The sequence below is a fragment of the Mercenaria mercenaria genome, chromosome 17 (assembly GCF_021730395.1).
Source record: "Mercenaria mercenaria strain notata chromosome 17, MADL_Memer_1, whole genome shotgun sequence".
NCBI classification, from domain to species: domain Eukaryota; kingdom Metazoa; phylum Mollusca; class Bivalvia; order Venerida; family Veneridae; genus Mercenaria; species Mercenaria mercenaria.
The window spans coordinates 17,270,222-17,291,279 of NC_069377.1; the positions used below are offsets into that span (position 1 = coordinate 17,270,222).

The 21,058-nt window shown below is 35.6% G+C and overlaps 1 protein-coding gene across 2 annotated transcripts in view; it reads right to left on the reverse strand.

Moving 5' to 3' along the window:
• Window positions 1–21,058, reverse strand: part of LOC123535929 (uncharacterized) — a 160,376-nt gene that overhangs the window by 31,271 nt on the left and 108,047 nt on the right. For both annotated transcript variants that reach the window (XR_008368220.1, XM_053529208.1), the window contains exons 42-50: window positions 15,206–15,433; window positions 6,628–6,704; window positions 6,120–6,368; window positions 5,658–5,807; window positions 4,714–4,818; window positions 3,484–3,591; window positions 2,154–2,313; window positions 1,690–1,873; window positions 120–205 (exon numbers count right to left, since the gene is read on the reverse strand). Coding sequence is in view for 1 of the 2 variants with exons in the window: in XM_053529208.1 (XP_053385183.1) it covers window positions 120–205; window positions 1,690–1,873; window positions 2,154–2,313; window positions 3,484–3,591; window positions 4,714–4,818; window positions 5,658–5,807; window positions 6,120–6,368; window positions 6,628–6,704; window positions 15,206–15,433 (1,347 nt within the window). In the remaining variant the exon portion in view is untranslated. The remainder of the gene's footprint in view (window positions 1–119; window positions 206–1,689; window positions 1,874–2,153; window positions 2,314–3,483; window positions 3,592–4,713; window positions 4,819–5,657; window positions 5,808–6,119; window positions 6,369–6,627; window positions 6,705–15,205; window positions 15,434–21,058) is intronic.

The window sequence follows — 21,058 nt, forward strand, 5'->3', positions numbered from 1 at the left end:
AGGGTATTATAGCATTATTATCTTTTAAACGCATGTAATATTAACCATCATGTTTTTCAGATATTACTTCCCATAAAGTTTAAGCATCATAAATTCTACTAAACACCTTTACAACATACCGATACTATCTCCATCTGTGTCAGCCTGGTCACCATTCATATAGAATGGACAGTTGTCTAACGTATCTGGTATACTGTCACCGTCCCTGCACAAGATAAACAGACACGTAGACAACGGCCCCCTCACTTGACATAATGATTATCAGTCAAAACGACCCTACATTTATAATAGCCTATTTGGTATAAGATTAATAATGACATTATATCAAGTACAGATTTTTTTATAATGAACTATGTAAAATGTTATTGTTTTTCTTGTAAACTGTAAGCAGATGATGAAGAAACCAACGAACAGCACTTATAACGTTACATTGTTTATTTGTTTCAAACACAATCATGAACAAGAGCTTTCCGTAAGACAGCCAATGCTCGACTATTCGAAATATTGTCCCAGAAGCAGGAAACTATTACCAAAAATATTAAAATATCTAAAGAGTTTCAATCCAGTACCTGCATTGCTAAACTTTAACCAGAAGTTTTAAGTTCAAAAGGGGGCATAATTTGGCCAAAATGCATGTCAGAGTTATGGGTCTTGATGCTATCAACTGGTTTTATAACCCTGAAGACACATGTGAAGTTTCAATATCTGCATTAGTTTTGGAAATAGTAACTTGCACGTAAAACTTTAACCAGAATTTTCTTAGTCCAAAAGGGCGCAGAATTTGCCCAAAATACATGTCAGAGTTATGGGACTTGATCCAGTGAGGTTGGTAATTGATGTAGAAAAAGAAAAAAATAAGTTTTAAATCTATATGCCTTAAGTTATAGCTGTATGTACTTGCACGCAAAACTTTGACCAGAATTTTCAAGTTCAAGTTCAAAGGGGGCATAATTTGGCAAAAATGCAAGTCAGAGTTATGGGTCTTGATGCTATCAACTAGTTTTATAACCCCGAATACACATGTGAAGTTTCAATTCAATATCTGCATTAGTTTTGGAGATAGTCACTTGCATGAAAAACTTTAACCAGGATTTTCTAAGTCCAAAAGAGGGCATAATTAGCTCAAAATACATGTTAGAGATATGGAACTTGACCCAGTGAGGTTGGTAATTGATGTAGAAAAAGAATAAATAAGTTTCAAAGCTATATGCCTTTAAATGATAGCTGTATGTACTTGCATGCAAAACTTTAACCAAGGTGTGACGCCGACGCCGACGCCGACGCCAGGGTGAGTAGAATAGCTAGACTATTCTTCGAATAGTCGAGTTAAAAATTACATGTTCTGATGGTCTACAATAAGAAACATAACACGTCTTGCACTTTCGCATAATCTGCCTAATCTTTCATTAAACAATTAAACTAGCTTTGACCTTGTCGGTTAATTTAAATTAAAACGTAATATACTCGTTGAAATTATGCTCGTTTAACTGCAAATCCAAAGAGAACAGTTGAAAGCATTTTTGATTTAGCATGTAAATGGTATTCAACAGCACATGCATGGTATTCATTTTTTATCTAATAATGATAAATGCTAGATCTAAATGTTAATCATGAAAATCTCACCGCTTACATACAATTTTATTTTTCAAAAAAAAAAAAAATTAATATGGAAAGAAAAATATAGCCTACTCATCTATATTTGTCGCACCAACATCATCACAGGCATCACCGTAGTTGTTTTCATTGGTGTCTGCTTGATCTATATTGGATGTATTCGGACAATTGTCACAGGAGTCTCCGAGGCCGTCTCCATCGCCATCTTCTTGTCCAGCATTAGCAACCAGTGGACAGTTGTCAGATCCATCATCGATACCTTATTTGTAAACACATTTGGTATGATTGGTATACATACTTGAGTCAAACCAATCCTATATTTAGTATTGTAAAGCTTCAATAATGTCGAGAACTCGTTTAGAGTCCAACAAAAGAACAAGTCACAAAACATCATATTGCCACAACAAATGCTGCGCTCATTTTGTCGTAAATACAACAAAATGTTCTGGCAAAGCAAAACAATAAGTTCATAATAACATGAAACAAATTACATCTATGTCTATATTTTATGTCTATCTACGTATTTGTTTTTGTTTTACCATCTCCATCGTCGTCACTATCACATACATCGCCTGTGCCATCACCATCGCTATCAGTCTGGTCGGGGTCACTGCCATTTGGACATTTGTCACAGGCATCACCAACTCCATCACCATCTGAATCTGTTTGATCGCGATTGGAAACAAACTGACAATTGTCCTGTAAAATGGAAATCTAGTATGAATAATAATTTTGATGGCGGTGTGTTATGTATTTAAATCGAGGTGTTTTTTATGATCTGTTCAACCAGCGTGAAGATAGCAGTAGAGCAGTAACTACAGTAACAACAGTATTACTGCTATTACTACTACAACGTTATAGCAGTAATAGCAGTAATACTGCTGTTACTGCTGTTACTGCTCTACTGCTAACTTCACGCTTTATGTTCAGCTAATGTTTCCATACAAATTTAACCGACGTAAAACAGTATGTTAAAAGTAGTAAGAATATTATTAAATTAAATCAAAACAAAGTGTTTCACCCAATTTAACTTGAAGAAAACCCATAAAAACCTAATAGTGCAAAGAATTTACCACTGATATGCATAATTACGTGATGTTAAATGACACATTTCCCGATTTCGCGCATGTAGTGATTTGATTCCTGTGGCATTGAAAGTATTTTGATATAAGATTGCCACGGGAATATTTTACATATGTTATTTAATTGTTTTTACTTGCATTATTATCATAGCTGTTTTGATTCTTATACTAACAAAAATACTATATCATCTTTTTTTGGTTTAATTACCTTGCAATTATTATCATACATGTGAAGTATGAATTATTGAATAGACGATATTGAAGTATGAATAGACGGTACATATAAACTACAGATAAATCATAGATATTAGTATGTTTTATATTAAAATTCTCCATTGATGTATATTTAGACCAGAGAAAATCGTGACTTAGATAAGAGAAAGAAAAGGACAGTGAATATTGTATACAACAAATAGAAACAAAAGCGTTGTTACATTTCATGACCTAACTTCCAATGACATTACGTCAACTTAATTCATTGAACTTTTCAAAACTGCGGGTTTGCTAAGTGCTGAAACACGCTAGGCAAAGTAGTCAACATACTCACATTAAAGATATCAACTGTAAAGCTTAGATATCAACTGTAAAGCTTAGATATCAACTGTAAAAGCTTAGATATCAATGTAAAGCTTAGATAAAACTACAAGTGTTTGGTTTAAACTTTATTTCAGCAAGTTTGACATACATGGTATACAACAATAAATACATGAAATTAATGGATCGGAAAACAAGTTATTTAAAACTTATAACTACAAGTGTTTGAAAGCTGGAAGAGTATTCCACATACCTGACTGTCATATTGTTGGTCATTATCATCATCAGTGTCACAGTTATCACCTAAACCCAAACCGTCTGTATCTTCCTGCATGCTGTTAGGCACTGTTATACAATTATCCTTCAAAATAATGGTATAACTAACTGTGACGCTGTTACAAGGCAGTGAAAGACAGTTATAGTCTCATACCTAACTACGTTCTTAATATCTGGGTTCAAATTTAATGAAATAACAAGAAACGTCGAAATTTTCGTGAAAACTAGATTTTCAAACTTTGCATCACGCTAATAGGTTCTGTTTAAAAAGGGCCATGTTCTACTATACTGCATCCAATCATGCCACTCAGAAGTACAGATATAAGAAAAGTAAATTATGATTTTTTGATATAAAACTACCTAAACACGAAGTTTATTGACAATAGGTGTACACAAACTAAAGAAATTGGGTCGAAGTCATTTTCCTATTTAATAGTAACAGTGACCCCAAATATCACCCAAAGCTAAGTCTTCAGATAAGCGTGCTGTACACCAAGTTTGGTGACAGTAAGTAAGTCCAAACTAATATTATAAACTGGAAACCACCTTTTTGATGATCAAATTACAAAAAAAAAAAAATCTTATTTCATTAACTGTGACCATGACCTTGACCCAATGGCATTAAAATGACCTTTTAATCACATTTAAAAAAATTGGATCTCAGTGGAGTTTGTACCGCTGCCCTTCCGTTCCACAACACAAAAAGTAGCTTTGGCCCAACGCTCTAGCCATGGTGGAATTTTCTAAGTGTGAAGATTAATTAAGTTATGCTGACCTTGAACTTGGTCCCACTGACCCCATATACAAATCCAATCTTGGTTTTTCTTTAAGTTACCTATAGGCCAAGTTTAATTTCAAAACATCAATGCAAACTAAAGTCATTGTGCTGAAACCGTTTACCTATTTTAGCAACAGTAACCTTAACCTTGATCCTAGTGACCTCATATGCGATCTTTAACTCCGTCTCTATGTAAGCTACCTATATACCATGTTTCATTTGAATCGGTCACTCCTAAGTTATTGAGGGAGAACTAAAAGTTGACTCCGCCATGCCAACCACATTTGCCAGTCTAATACCCAGTTTTATAGAAAACCTGGTTAATGAAAGGAAGATTAAGATACACCATCTCTTGATGTTAGGCAAAATAAACACTCCTCATTAGGATAGTTGGAAAAAATCAGAACATGCATATCGAAAAAAGGCTACCTTACGACACCCCCAATCAATGCAAGATATCCCAGTGTCAGGATGCCCGTCGTTGTCAGAATCAAAGCCGCAAACTTTTCCATTCCCTGCATAGCCTATCTTACACTTAAATATATAAATATAATGATATAACATTTAACGTCAATTTTAATACTTGTCATTATATAAATAACATGTTCTCATGTGTTTTCACTCATATAACTTGAACAAGCAAATTTATTGATTAAAAAATAAAATATATCTATAGCGAAGAAATATCTAATTTTGAAATTTAATGTGAAGTTAAAATGAACAAGAAGATGATTTTGTAGAAAGCACATGTCGTAGTTATAGGCAAGAAGTCAATAGGGGACTGGAGCAAAAATCAAAGAGACACTGAAATGCAATAGGGATCATGTACTTGGCATGTCCAATCATCCTATGAAGTTTCAACATTCTGGGCTAAGTGGTTCTAAAGTTATTGATCTGAAATGGTTTTACATGCTCAGGCCCCTGCGACCTTGACCTTGATGGAACGATCCCAAAATCACTAGAGGTCATCTACCCGGTAAGCCCTATCAACCTATGAAGTTTGAAGGTTCTAGGTCAAATGATTCTCCATTTATTGATCGGAAATGAAGTGTGATGGATTCTGGCCCACTAATCACTAGGGGTCATCCACTTAGCATGTCCAATTATCCCATGAAGTTTCTACATTTTGGGTCAAGTGGTTCTAAAATTGATCGGAAACGGTTTTCCACTTTCAGGTCCCTGTGACCTTGACCTCACATTTAGTGACCCCAAAAACAATAGGGGATATCTACTCCGTAAGCCCTATCATTCTATGAAGTTTGAAGGTCTATGTCAAATGGTTCTCCAGTTATTGATCGGATATGAAAGTGTGACGGACGGACAAGGCAAAAACAATATGTCTCCCCAACTATGGGGAAAACATTATTACTCACTACACATTTATACTGCCCAGGGCCTAGGTATACACAGTCTGCTAACGATGTACAGCCATGAGTTCCAGACAAACAAAAATTGTCAAGGTAACACCCACTCTTGTTTGTCCCCATATATCCGGAAGCGCAGAAATTGCAATAATAACTTCCCTGAAAATTAGAAATAACTACTTTCAAATGTGTCTACAAGTAGACACCACCCTTGTGATTCTATGTTCGATTGCTAGCTCTGGAGAATGCAGTACCTTACTCCAATCTTAGTCGTCTTCTAACTCATCATTTACTGTTTATAATGAGAGCTAGGATATTCGAATGGAAACATACTTTTATGTGCAGTTTTATTTCACGGGGATAATCGGAATTTAGTATTTTACCAAATAAAATCAAGAAAGTTTGGCTGAAAGAGTTAAGTGGTAAGCTATTACATACATTTTTTTCTATAAATTGTAAAAAAGTACTTACAATGTTATTGACACATTCCATCAGGGGATCACAGCCACCATTATCTATTGTACACTCGTCTATATCGTTACACTCCTGATATGTAATGTTTGATCTCTCTAAATTCAAGTATTTAAATACACGCAAGTGTTTATCGTGTGCATATGCATCTTCATAAGTTCCAGAATATCCTTCCGGGCATTCCAGACACTGGTACCCTGGTTCAGTGTTGATACAACGGTCTTGAAAGCAAGGCTGATAATCTGTGCACTGAAAATTCAATTTTTGCTGATCGACAAAAGCACTCTCTGAACATAAAAATTCCTGTATATATGAAACATTTCGAAACTTCTTCTCTGCCACCAATGGAATGAGTTTAAAAGACATTACTATATAGTGCTAAAACTGACCATTATATTTTACAAATATGTTTTATCCGTCTGTTTAATATTTAATGAAGAACATAGAAAAATAATTCTTAATGCTGCTTCAAGAAAAAATCACAATTTTTCATCACACAACTACAAACCTCGTCGATATCTGCGCAATTTGTTCCATCTCCTGTCAAGCCGGACTCGCAAGCCACACAGCCGTATCCCCCAGACCCTGTGTATAGTCTAACTTATTTAGGTACATGTACACAATAAAACTTCTAAAATAGAGTCTGATTAAATACAACTTATATTCTACACAAATACAAGATGTCACAGAGGTATTTAAACTGGGGTATAAGCGTTTTAGTATATATTTTAATAGAATTTACGAGATAGAGAGAGAAAATAGTAGACTAAATAATAGTGATCTCTTCAAATATCACAGGTTAATTCATCATATGTTGTAATCGTAGTGAAATGATTTTACATTTTTTGTTTTTTAGGAATATGATTGAAATATTAAAATGAAATATATCTGATAATAATAATATAATTTCACAGTGAACAAAACGATGTGAAAAATAATTCATTATACACTAAATGTGTGTCCATAGGACATAGGTGCCCCCTACTCCTGTCACTGTACATGGTTTTATGACTCAATGTGAAACATTTTTTAAAATGTTTGCAACACAAACTTTAAATACCTTTATGTGTATTTTTCACTTAGTGAAGAACAATAGCTGAGTAAAACCCCAAAGAGAACACCCGGTGCAAAACTACATAGGCTATAAAACAATCCTCTAATGTTTTATGACTCTAGGTCAAAATTTGCTTTTACATACATGCGGCACAAACTTATATTTTTGACTAAGTCAAGGGCCAAAGCTCTGGTCTTGCAAAGTTAAAAAAATAATCAGGTGCACAAATTCACATGCTGGGCAATACTCCTAAATTGTTTCATAGATGAATTTTTAAGATATATGCAACGTAAGCACTTTATGTGTATTTTTCACTAAGTCAAGGACCATAACTCCAATCTGGCTGAGTGAAATCCCAAACAGAACACCAGGTGCGCAACATCACATGCAATATAACCGTCCTCTAATGTTTTATTTTCTTAAGTCAAATACTTTTTGAGATACTTGTGACACAAACTTGTATCCCATTTATGCATATTTGACACGAGCACCGCAATGCGGAGCAATATACGCCCAAAGGTATGGCCCCTGAGTGTGACTTTGACCTTGTAGCTGGTCATCCAGAACATACGCTTTGCACGTCGTCTTGGTGTGGTGAACATTTGTGCCAAGTGTCTTTACAATCCTTTAAGCATTTCAAGAGTTACAGAGAGGACACGAAACACTCATATGACTATTGACTCGATGTGGTGAACATTTGTGTCAAGTTTCTTTGAAATCCTTCAAGGAGGCCAAGATTTACAGAGCGGACACGAAACACACTCATATCACTTTTGACCCCTAAGTCTGTTCAAGGGGTTCAAGAGTTACAATGCGGACACGAAACTGCTAACGGACGGACGGACAGACAGACGGCCGGCCGGACACCGGGGATATAACATAATACATCGTTTCGGACGTATAACAATCACGGGTCATAACTCTGGTTTGACTGATAACAATCCAGAACAAAATTTCAGGTGCCCAACTTCATATGCTGAATAATATTCCTATTATGTTTCATTAACCTAGGTCATATACTTTGTGAGATATGTGCGACACAACTTTTATGCCTTTTTATGCATATTTTTCACTAAGTCAAGGGCTATAACTCTGGTATGACTGAATTATATCTCTAACAAAACCCCAGATGCACAACTTCACATGCTGAATAATACTGCTTTAATGTTTCATAATATTGGGTTAAATACTTTTTGAGATACGAGCGACACAAACTTAGGCCCTTTTTATGCATATTTTCGACTAAGTCAATGGCCGTAACTCTGGTCTGACTGTGTGAGATCCAAATTAAAACCCCAGATGCACAACTTCCATGCAGTCCTGTGAGGTTTGATGACTCTGGGTTGAATACTTTTACACAAATTCGGACTTACGGAAGAATAGACGGATGGACAAGGGCGAAAAGGTGAAAATGTGCATTTTTTACTATTTCAGGGCCCATAACTATGGAAATAGGGTGTGGAGCCAGACGAAAAATAGGAGGCGCTCAAGATCGCATCATGATTAAGACTCAGGCAAGATTTCATCAATTTATATAAAATATTTTTGAGCTAAGGCGCGTCACATGATGAAAATATGCATTTTTGACTATTTCAGAGGCTATAACTCTGGAAATAGGGGGCGGAGTCAGACTGAAAATAGGAGGTGCGCAAGTTCATATCATGATAAAGATTCATGCAAGGTTTAATCAATTTGTATCCAATACTTTTTGAGCTTTCACAAACTTTTTTTCGGACGGACGATTGCACGGACGGACGAAGTCACATACGGACGCACGGACAATACCAAATCTATATGTCCCCACCACTCATAGTGGGGGCACAAAAATCATTACATTTTTCAGCAATTTTCAATTTGTCAAAACATATTTCTACATCTATGTTCAATCCAATTGTCAGAATAGATATTGATAACGTAACACAAGAGCACAGATATTGACTCCCTTTTCATTACGGTGATAGCTGGATCTCAGCACCACATTATGTTATATACAATAGTAAAAGGGAACCATATTTGTAAGAGCAAGTACTCGTTGTAAAATACCATGTACGAATTTGGACCAATCAGAAAGAAGCTCTATAAATACGAGGGAAGAGTTGCAGTATTGTAATTAGGGTTCGAGCTTTAGGGCCAGTGCATAGAAGTTAAACCTTTACGGGATAATCGAATGTTATAGACGATACAGGCTGAGCATCGGAAAGCTGAGACAGAGACATATGGTTTGGTAATCTACTGAGACAGTAGGAGAGTTCCAGCTTACAGACGAGGTTCAACGTTACTGGCGAAGTACAGCCAAGGCATTGGGGTCATACCTATATGGTAGTTTAATGCTATATGTTATAGCTTATAGGCGCTGAGCATCCTGGAGTCAGGGCAATCATATTGAGTTACAGCTTCAATTAAGTGGACAAAGGCTGAACATCTATGCAATAGGACTCGTATGTTGTTGATTCAAAGACATCGTCTGACGGGAACTTCAACAAAGGGACCAGTCAAGTATAGTATCTCCAGCCTATAGGACTTTTAGCTGATTACCATAAGTTGAAAGTTCTTAGTTTGAAACATTGAGTGTTTTGCCTGATCCCTGAAATTATCTAGTAATTGAAATCATTTACGAATCATTGGTACACAAATCATTCAGGCGAGGTAGCCGGAGAAAAAAAAATATATGAGACATATGATCTCACCAGCTTTACGTTTTAACCTTAGCGATTGGACCCATTTTATTGCTCAAGACACTAAAGGCGTAGGCACTTCCCTGGCATTCAAAATGATGGAATTTGCCATACAGCTACGAGAAAAAGTTAGTAGCTGAGTCTGCTTAGAGAAGTTAGTAGCTGCGTCTGCTTAGAGAAAAGTTAGTAGTTGCGTCTGTTTAGAGAAAAGTTAGTAGCTGCGTCTGTCAGAGAAAAATTAGTTGTTGCGTCTCCTTAGAGAAAAGTTAGTAGCTGCGTCTGCTTAGAGAAAAATTAGTAGTTGCGTCTGCTTAGAGAAAGGTTAGAAGCTGCGTCTGCTTAGAGAAAAGTTAGTAGCTGCGTCTGCTTAGAAAAAAAATAATAGCTGCGTCTGCTTAGAGAAAAGTTAGTAGCTGCGTCTGCTTAGAGATGCGTCTGCTTAGAGAAAAATTAATAGCTGCGTCTGCTTAGGGAAAAGTTAGTAGTTGTGTTTGCTTTGAGAAAAGTTAGCAGCTGCATTTGCTTAGAGAAAATTTAGTAGCTGCGTCTGCTTAGAGAAAAATTAGAAGCTGCGTCTGCTTAGAGAAAAATTAGTAGCTGCGTCTGTTTAGGGAAAATTTAGTAGTTGTGTTTGCTTAGAGAAAAGTTAGTAGCTTAGAGAAAAGTTAGTAGCTGCGTCTGCTTAGAGAAAGGTTAGAAGCTGCGTCTGCTTAGAGGAAAGTTATTAACTGCGTCTGCTAAGAGAAAAGTTAGTAGCTGCGTCTACTTAGAGTAACGTTATTAACTGCGTCTGCTTAAAGAAAAGTTAGTAGCGGAAAGTTATTAACTGCGTCTGCTTAGAGAAAAGTTAGTAGCTGAGTCTGCTTAGAGAAAAGTTAGTAGCTGCGTCTGCTTAGAGAATAGTTAGTACTATACAAAATATGTGTGCAGCAGTATCGATGTGCAAGTCTGAATTTAAAATTCCCTGAAGGATATAGATTCTGCAATTCTTTTTTCCACTGTGTATCCAATCAACACGTTTTCTTTTCACTTGTTTATGCAGGGGTGAGATTGTACTATTTCAGTATGGTTTTATGAATGACAATCTTCGACGTATTGTCCATATAAATCAGATAACATGATGTAATCTATTAACATTTCTCAGCTATTGTTATATGGAAGGTTCTTGTATTTTGCTCCGCGACAAGGATACATCTACAGGTTTAAGGGAGATTTTTGCAGAAATTCAAACAAGAGCTGTGCGAAAGACAGCCAATGCTCGACTATTCGAAATATTGTCACAGAAGCAGGAAAATATTACCCAAATTGTTAAAAAATCTAAAGACTTTTAAGTTCAAAAGTGGACATAATTTGACCAAAATGCATGCCAGAGTTATGGGACTTGATGCAATCAACTAGTTTTATAACCCCCAAGGCACATTTGAAGTTTCATCTTAATATCTGCATTTGTTTTGCAGATAGTAACTTACATGCAAAACTTTAACCAGGATTTTCTAAGTCCAAAAGGGGGCATAATTTACCCAAAATTCATGTCAGAGTTATGGGACTTGATCCAGTGAGGTTGGTAATTGATCTAGAAAACGTAAAAAATAATTTTCAAATCTATATGCCTTTAAGTAATAGCTGTATGTACTTGCACGCAAAACTTTAACCAGGATTTTCTAAGTCCAAAGGGGGCATACTTTGGCCAAAATGCAGGTCAGAGTTATTGGACTTGATGCTATCAACTAGTTTTATAACCCCGAAGACACATGTGAAGTTTCAATTCAATATCTGCATTAGTTTTGGAGATAGTAACTTGCTTGAAAACTTTAAGTCCAAAAGGGGGCATAATTTGCCCAAAATACATGTCAGAGTTATTTGTAAGCGTAATTTGTACGTTGTCATCAACATTAATCCGTAATACAGTTGTTTCAAGCTGCGTTTCTAAAAACATGACTTTTAGTTATCTTTACTCCTTTGCCCTGTACAAATTTTGTGTTTTTGTTCGGTTTTTGTTTGTTTAAATCTACCAACGTAAAATTGCGTTGTGCAAACATATTGAGCAAAATCGTACTCAGCTTGTCCTGATACAGTATTATTTTGTTGGGCCGGGATATACTGAGATGAAGGATCATGATTATGTGTAAGGCTTTCTCAGGGACGACTGCTTTGTGCATTAGGTTCTTTACATTTTGGTTTGTGCACTCCTTTTGACATGTGCCTTTACCATTACAGGGGTTTAGGGGTAGCTGCATGTACGATTCCTTTAACAGCATGTTGGGAGTTTAACAGACAAGTACAATTACCTACTGAGGGGTCAGTGTCTTTACACATATCGGCAAACGAGATGCCCCATATTTCCTTTTCATCCAACCTTGTTGTTATAACATTGGGTATTGTTTTATCTTGTTTCTCTGTCGTTACTAGAGACAGATTCATCTAGTGTATACACAGTAGCCAAAAGCAATGACTGGTTTTCGTTCTCTGACAAGTGATTTCCAGATGATGTTGTTCCATTGTTGGGTGCAAAAGTTAAATTACCGGAATGGGCTGGAAAATCAGGGTCCTAAGGTAACGAGTTGGTACTTTCTCCTGCAACCAGTGAATTGTCCAACACAGATATGCCACAATTCTCAACACATGATCTTATATGTACAGATGTGAAAGATATCTTAATTATGTTATCTTCAGTAAGTTTGATAAAATCACTTTTAAGCTGAATGTATGTTTTACATTAAAGATTGTTCATTGCAACTGATTATTGTTTTGAAACTCGTACTTTAATGCTGTCAACACAGTTTTGAGTGATGTCACGTTTATTTGTAAGATCCAACCCAGTTTCGGAGACTGAATTTGTTAATGTTTTCATGTGTTCGTTTTGCATAGACTTGCGCACTATTTCTCTTTTAACAGAAGAAGGGTTGCCTTGTCTCCTTGAGTTGCTCAATCTTAGTTTTGGCACATGAATTACTTATGATGCTGATGATGTATTGGTTTCTTTCTTCTTTGGTATTGGTATAATATCACTCAGCAGAGAATAATCTTCCCCTTGGATTACTGTCAAGTCGCACTGCCTATAGTATTTACACGTAGTTTAAATGTAGTCTCGCAGTATGTTAAAAGCATTTGCCAACTGTTTTCAAGCTTCATGTATATGATTTGTTATACATGTAAATAGGTAAATAAATGGGACAGTGGTGCTTTTGAGTGATAATGGCCCCAGTGAGCCATTTTTATGCTTCCCGAAGTGTGGGTGGCATATAGTCACCACCTTGTCCGTCCGTCCGTCAGTCCGTCAGTCCGTCCGTCACTTGTCAGGAGGATAACTAAATAATATTGAAGGTAAAACTCATTGAGAGGAAGTGCAGTGATAAGAAACCATAACTCTAGGTGGTCCCATTTTTGAATTATCTCCCTTTTTGTTAAACGCTTGTCTGGAGCCCAAGTCTAAACTCATGAACGGGTTTGACTTGATACTTTACATATTAATAGAGGTCAGTGAGTGGAAGTGCAGTGTTAAGAACCATAACATTCTAGCTGATCCCATTTTTGAATTATCTCCCCTTATGTGAAAAAGGTTTGTCCAGAGCATAATTTGAAAACTGTTAGAAGGAATGACTTGATACTTCACACAAATATAGAGGTCATTGAAAGGAAATGCAGTAACTAGGACCTATCATTCTTGCGGGCCCCACTTTTGGATTATCTCCCTTTATGTAAAAAGCTTGTCCAGAGCCTAAGTCCAAAACAGTGGAAGAGGTTCACTTGATACCATACATGTAGATAGAGGTCAATTAGTGGATATGCAGTGTCAAAGAACCATAACTCAACCTGACCCCATTTTTGAATTATTTCCCCTTATGTGAAAAAAAGCTAGCCCAGAGCATAACTTGAAAACTATATGAGGGATTAACTTAATACTTAACATTTTGATAGAAATCAGTAAGAGGGAGCGTATAATCAAAGAACAATAACTCTGGCTTACTCTGTTTTTGAATCATCTCCCTTTATGTATGAAATAATTTCCAGTATATTACTTGAAAAGTATAAAAATGATTGACTCAATACTTCATACATTTGTAGAGGTCAGTGAGAGGAAGTGCAGTAACTAAGAATCAAAACTTAAGCTGACCTTATTTTTAATTACCTCCCTTTGTGTTAAAAATGTTGTCCAGAGCATCTTTTCTTAACTATAAGAGATACTTTCTTCAAACTTTAAATTCTAATAGAACACATTAATTGCATTGCTTGTACTAGCAATTACTGCCACAACAGTTCTCAGCCTTTATAGGCTAGCAGTTTCGAGCAATTCAGATTTTATATTTTTTTACTTGCACTTCTACTGAGAAAAAGTGCATTTACAGTTGTATTTTGTCTATAGTATAGTTTTGGATTGAAAATTATTTATTTCGCTAAAATTACAATCATTATGTTATTCTTCAGATATAACAGAGGATATTTCATGAGTGTCTGAATTTATAACGAGTTGAATAAGATAATAAAATGCAAGGCTAATCCGATCATTTTGTCAATTTTATTCAACGAGTTTAATAAATTCATTGTTGAAAGACACAAATGTAGTATTCTTTTATCACATGGAAGATTTTCCTGCTGAAACATCAAACAAGTGATAGATATAAAACTTAAACTGGGCTATAGGCTGTTTTGCCAATGTGAAACGTCATGACGTCATTTCTGTTTACGGATGCTAATGTCAGAGTAATCATTAAAAACCTTTGTATGCGTTAAACATAGTAAGCCGGTATTTTGATAAAAGTGTTTTATTATAATTTTAACCAGTGATCAGAATGACACTGTAAGACTGTTACCATAAACTGGGATAAACTGTAACTGTTAGATGGAGTAAGATATTGTAATATCACATAGTCATAACAGCAGGATTAATTAGACACTATAGTCACATAACCTGTATTATATAACAGTAGGATCTGTTAGAAACTGTAAGAATTTACCTCTGTTATATAACAGAAGTATCTGTTAGACACTACAAGAAGTTACCCGTGTTATATAACAGAAGTATCTGTTAGACACTACAAGAAGTTACCTGTGTTATATAAAAGAAGGATCTGTTAGACACTACAAGAAGTTAACCGTGTTATATAAAAGAAGGATCTGTTAGACACTACAAGAAGTTACCTATGTTATATAACAGAAGGATCTGTTAGACACTACAAGAAGTTAACCGTGTTATACTGTTAGACACTGCAAGAAGTTACCTGTGTTATATAACAGAAGGATCTGTTAGACACTGCAAGAAGTTACCTGTGTTATATAACAGTAGGATCTGCTAGACACTACAAGAAGTTACCTGTGTTATATAACAGAAGGATCTGTTAGACACTACAAGAAGTTACCTGTGTTATAGCAGTAGGATTCATCATAACATTTGTCACCGTTAAGACACGGACATTCAGTTGAATCTGCACACTGTATACAACCGGTTCCGGTACTGTATTCTTCCGGTTCACATCTGTCACAGGCAGACATCCGCCGACCACTGTAATAACCTGGATCACACGTTTTACAAGAGCTCTGACCGGATACATCTTGGTATGTACCCTCTTCACAGGATTCACAATGTTCTATAAATAGATTGTAGTATTTAGTTTCCTACATTTTTTTTTATATTTTTAACCAACTTCATAAAAGTTATACCAAGTGATTGTTGTTAAAATTGTCTAAGTAACAATAAATTTGCTGACCTACGATTATACCGCCAGCCATACCGAAGAATATTCCCCTGGCCAGTAATCGATAGCGGTCAGATTTTCTATATAGAAATAAGAAGGGCATGTACCCATTTTACTTAATAACAAAAATACTAAAAATAAGAACCCTTAATTGCAAAATATTTATCCATGTTCAGCATTTAATTCATCACACGCTATTTTTAAATTAAATTTTATCTTTAATTCTGAATGACCCACGCGACCATTTATAATGCTGTCCTGTCGATATTTTTCTACTCATTTGCAGTCAGACAAGTCATTCAGTTGTGTTTTCAAATAACACATGTCTGTATGTGTCTGTATGAAATGGCGTCTTCGTTGCGGCCACGTTTTAATATTGACTATAAATTAAAATAATGAACGAAAGGTAACTGTCTGCATGTAAAATGTTTTATATAGGATACTTTTTTCATATAAAAAAAAATCAAGATCCGCCCTGGTCAAATTAAAGGTGTGTGTGTGTGGTGTGTGTGTGGGGGGGGGGGGGGGGGGGGGTGATTATTTCCGGAGGATTTTGATGCACAATAATGTTTTTGTAAAGTAAAAACAATATCTGCATTTAAAAAATAATTTAACTGAAACTTACACCTCGTAAATATTAATGTTCATGAAAATTTTCGCGAAAACAATATCATGATAACAGATAAACATAAGATAGCATGAGATAGGGGAAAAGGAGAAAAACAACAAGAAACGATCTGTCATGAAAAATGTTTATAAAATGTTTTGATTTAATACAGAGATAATATGCTGTCATTTTCATTAATGATTGTACAAATCAATTATTGTATATTCAATTTAAAATTATTTTACAAGAAGCCCATTTCTAGACTGTATTCAGATTAAATTAAAGCTGATTGAAATAATAACATGTTTTATGCACCACGCGAAAATCAGACATATTTGCGAAAAGATATTTGCAATAATATTTATCAAAGTAATACCCCTATATTTTTTGCATCTTGTCTCCACTTTTATTCCCTCATCCCAAACTTTTGGACAATTACCCGAAAGATATATTTTGTTAAATAGTAACTGGAGAATTGATGGTATTTCATCGAATGAATATTTATAAATTTCGGCCATAATTGAATCAGCGCCACTACTTTTATTATTGTCTGAAAATACTGCTTTTCTTATTTCATGTATATCTATTTCCTTATCTAGTTCTGTATCCTCGATATCAAAGTTTATCTCTGTGGTTTGGTTTACAGATTCAGTACTATATAAATTTTTGAAATGATCATAGAGTTCATTGATATTTAAGTTTTCAGCCTGTGTTTGTGTTTTAGTATATTGTTTCTTAACTTTGTTCCAAACTTTTTTTGGTTGAGATTTACTCAATTTGTTTAAGTTGTCTTTTTCACGTAAGTTGTAGTTTCGTTTATGAATTCGCTTCAATTTTGTATAATTTGCCCGTTTCGAAATATTTTCTTTTTTTTAATGCTTCGTTAGATTTATCTTTAACAAATACATTTCTGACCTTTTTAAATCGTTGTCTAGCTTTAAAGCAATCGTCATTAAACCATGGCTGCTTCACTTTATTACTAATTTTACCTAAATTATTATATTTGCGTATATAGCTGAAAACGTTACCTGCACATTCATGCATCACGTTCATAAAACTTTCTGCAATTAAATCAACATTTTCGTTATTACGTATTTGCTCATTTATATCATTTAATACATTTCGTTTTGAACACAAACTTTTTTCGTTTCATCCCATTTAATTATGGTTTACCCCTGTTCTGAATGACAGGGTTTAACAGAACTTTTCTACAAGGTATTTGAAAGCTTAATCCATTATGATCAGAAAATTCGTTCGGATCAATGATTACAAAATCAGATAAACAATTGAAATCGTTGATGTGTACAAGTAAATAATCAACGACGTGAAGGATACGTGCTTTCGCTAACATTGGTATCTCTATGGAGCCGCCCATTACATACAATATACGACGTTGATTGACGTAATTCAATCAAGCGCCTACCTTGACTGTCAATTATTATATCACTAGATATACGTGGTGGAATGTGAACATTGCTTGCTATTTCGTTGTCATTATCAGTATAATTGTCATATGTTAAAATTTCTGACAGTTTTGAAGTTCTACTGTTTAGGTCACCGAAAACAAATCATTTTCCCAACAGTTGATATTTTTCTAAGCCGGTTTCAATTTCATCGAAAAAGTCAAAATTTTCAGTATTATTTACCGTGGAATTATGTGGTGTTACATATGTACAACATAGATAAATATCTCCATCAAAACAGAATAAATCTTTTTTTTCTAATTTAACCCATAGTATTCCATTTTGAATAGTTTCAACAATTTTTATATGTTTATCAAAAACATCTTTGTAATATAAACTTATCCCACCGCTAAAGTGGCCCTTTGTTGTATAATGCGATTTGTTACCAAATAGATGAAAACTTTTATATCCATTTATGAGTTTTGAAAAATATTATATCGTAGTCATTGAGCACATTTATGAATTCTGGGCCTGTGATCTTGCGTGCTAAACCATTTATATTCCGCGATAACAATTTAATATCAGTCTCATGACCCCCCTGCTTTTGCGATGGTAAGTTTGCACTTTCCCGTTAAGGTATCTTTGTTACGGTTCATTGTTTAGCAACAGTTTATTTCCGACTATTGTTTAGCAACAGTTTATTTCCGACTATTTTTGCGGTATGCCCTTTCTTCCTTTCCTCAGTAGCGTTCTCCGAAAGAATCTTTCGCGATTCTCTGTACTGTTGTGGTGCCTGTACGTCGACCGCATGTTTCAAGTTTCTGAGTTTATTTTTGATGGTTTTATCAAATGATTTGTTTCGAACCTTTTCCCTGTCCGTATAGTTGTGAAATTTTACGACAATCGGTCGTGTTTTTTTTTCGCTGCGCCTCCTCCGAGCCTGTGAGCTCTATCAAACCTCTGTTTCAATTTCAAGAGTGTTTTTGATAAGTTCTTTGACTTTCCCCTCGCATTCACCTGGCTGCGCAACCTCTTTTTTGGCGGTTCACATAAGCCATAGAATATTAAATTTTCTCTCATTGATCTAGCTTCTAGCTCTAGCATCTTGTCTTCACGTAATTGACAGTCTTTTGCTTTTTTGTCCATTGAGTTACACAGTGACTGTGGCTTTTTTATATCTCTCTTTGAATTTTTCACATCATTGCAGTGGTCTTCGAGGTCTTTGTTCAGATAGGAAATAGCTTTCTCCATGCCTATCACTTTACCCTCTAGGTCGGATACTTTCGTCTGCATATCTTGAACAGTTACTCTAATCTTATTGACATATTGTTCTATTTGGTCTATTTTGGGAAGAGCCTCTTTTATTGTCTTAACATCTTCGATTAGTGTGATTGTCTAGCCCGGTGGCATACAAACCTGTACATTTGCAAACACTGGTGATTGTGGAGTCTTAGCACTTTGCATCCCTTGCATCATAACTGGGTACTGCCCATTGTAATTCATCAGTGATGTATTATTCAAAACTGGTTGTACATATTCTTGACTATTTTTAAAATATTAGATAAATCTCCATTCACACTTAGATTCGGTGATCGATTCTCAAGTGATAATTTCCATTTTGTATTGTCCCAGTTGAAGACTTGCTTTACGTTTTCCTGCTTTTTACGTCTTTAATTTGACTTTTTTGACACTGTTTCATTAGTAGCCATGAATAAAATGATTCAAACTCACTTTTAGTGCAAAAATATCAAATATTAGAAGTGACACTCCTCCTCTGATTTACCTGTGCGTAAAAACCAGGATAATGGGTCTTATAGTTACGGGTCAAAATTATTGACTCTTTGCAAGGAAAATAGTCTTTGTATTCTGAATGGTAGAAAAGACAATGGTAAATGTACTTCAGTATATAGAAATAAACCAGTATCAAGCTTAGTGGATTATGTAGAGTTATAAGAATATTTCTAATATGCTTGTTTTTGATGTTAATGAATATTCTGACCATTGTCCTTTAACATTCTCTCTTTGTGGTTGTATAAAAGATATACCGAAAGAATGTGTAGAATTTGATAAAATCGTATGGAACTCGTCAGAAAATGAAGAGTTTTTAAATATATTGCAAAGCAAATGTAACGGTTTTAACGAAATAAATGATAATCTGTTACAAGGTGTATACGATATTGATCAGTGTATGCAATGCTTTTCTGATACCGTCTATGATATTTCATTTTCATGTTATGGTAAAACATATAACAATCGTCCTAAACAAAAGAAGCGAAATTCGCTATGGTTTAATGATAAGTGTAAATATGCTAAAAATATGTTTGATGTTTTAAAGAGAGGTTATGCTGGAATAAGATCGGAGGAAAATAAATTGTTCATGCTAAATTGTAGAAAACAATTCATTAAAGTGAAAAGATTGGCTAAAACAAGTTCTTTAATAGAGAAAAAGTCAAGATGGCTAATACGTCTCCTCGCAAGTTTTGGAAGTATATCAAAAATTTACATCTGCTAATGGTTTTAATTCTAATGTTAGTCTTGATGAGTTTAAAAATCATTTTCAAAATATATCGTTGTGTAAATACTGCTAAACGTAGACGTCGTCAGCCGAGTCTCCATCTGTCACTGGATGTTTCGCCCCTTATCTCGGAACACCTTCTAGATGGCGGGGCAGGTAGTGTTGATCAGTCACTACCTCGTCTACGTTGGCTGCCAAGTTGGTTAATTGCGTCGTAGCCAGAGCCAACTGGACGTTCTCTCTGCATCTTTCCCAACAGCGTGGGCTGCGGTCTTTCGGGCTCTTCCTTTAATGCCCACTGCTCCTAGCATTCTCTACACTGACTGTGATGGAAAGCCTCTGCATCCAATTTCTACTGGGAAGACCCGTGTCTTCCAACCTCTATCTCTACAGGTGTCAGCCAAATCTTGGTATTTTCCCTTCTTGAGCTCGTACGCCTCGTCTGCTGTCTCCTCCCAAGGGACAGTAAGTTCCACCAATACCACTAACTTCGGAAACCTGGACCACATAACTATGTCTGGCCGGAGAGATGTGTGAGTCACTTCCTCAGGGAACTTCAGTTTCTTCTCAAGGTCTATCAACATTTCCCAGTTCTTGGATTCATGTAGAATGCCGGTACTTGTTGATTTTGAAGACTTCTTCTCTCCTTCTTTGACAAAGTTGATAAACTGTGGTCCTGTCCGATTTAGGGGTCTATCTTTCTTCCTCGCTTTCTCCAGAATGTCTGCCATCTCGCAAAGAACTTGGTCGTGGCGTCATCAATACCGACCTTGAGATAGTGCGGTGTTACACGATGACATCATATGGCGTAATGATCCTATGTTCCCGCACAGTGGGCAGCTGGAATCTTCTGATAACTTCCACAGCAGATTCGTCCGAGAGGGCAACATATACAGATCGAAGAAGGAAACTCAGTTGAAGTGGCTCGTATTTCCTCAGCTCCTGCCAGGTAATCTTCCTCTCTGATAAGTTCCACTTCATCCAATCCTCTT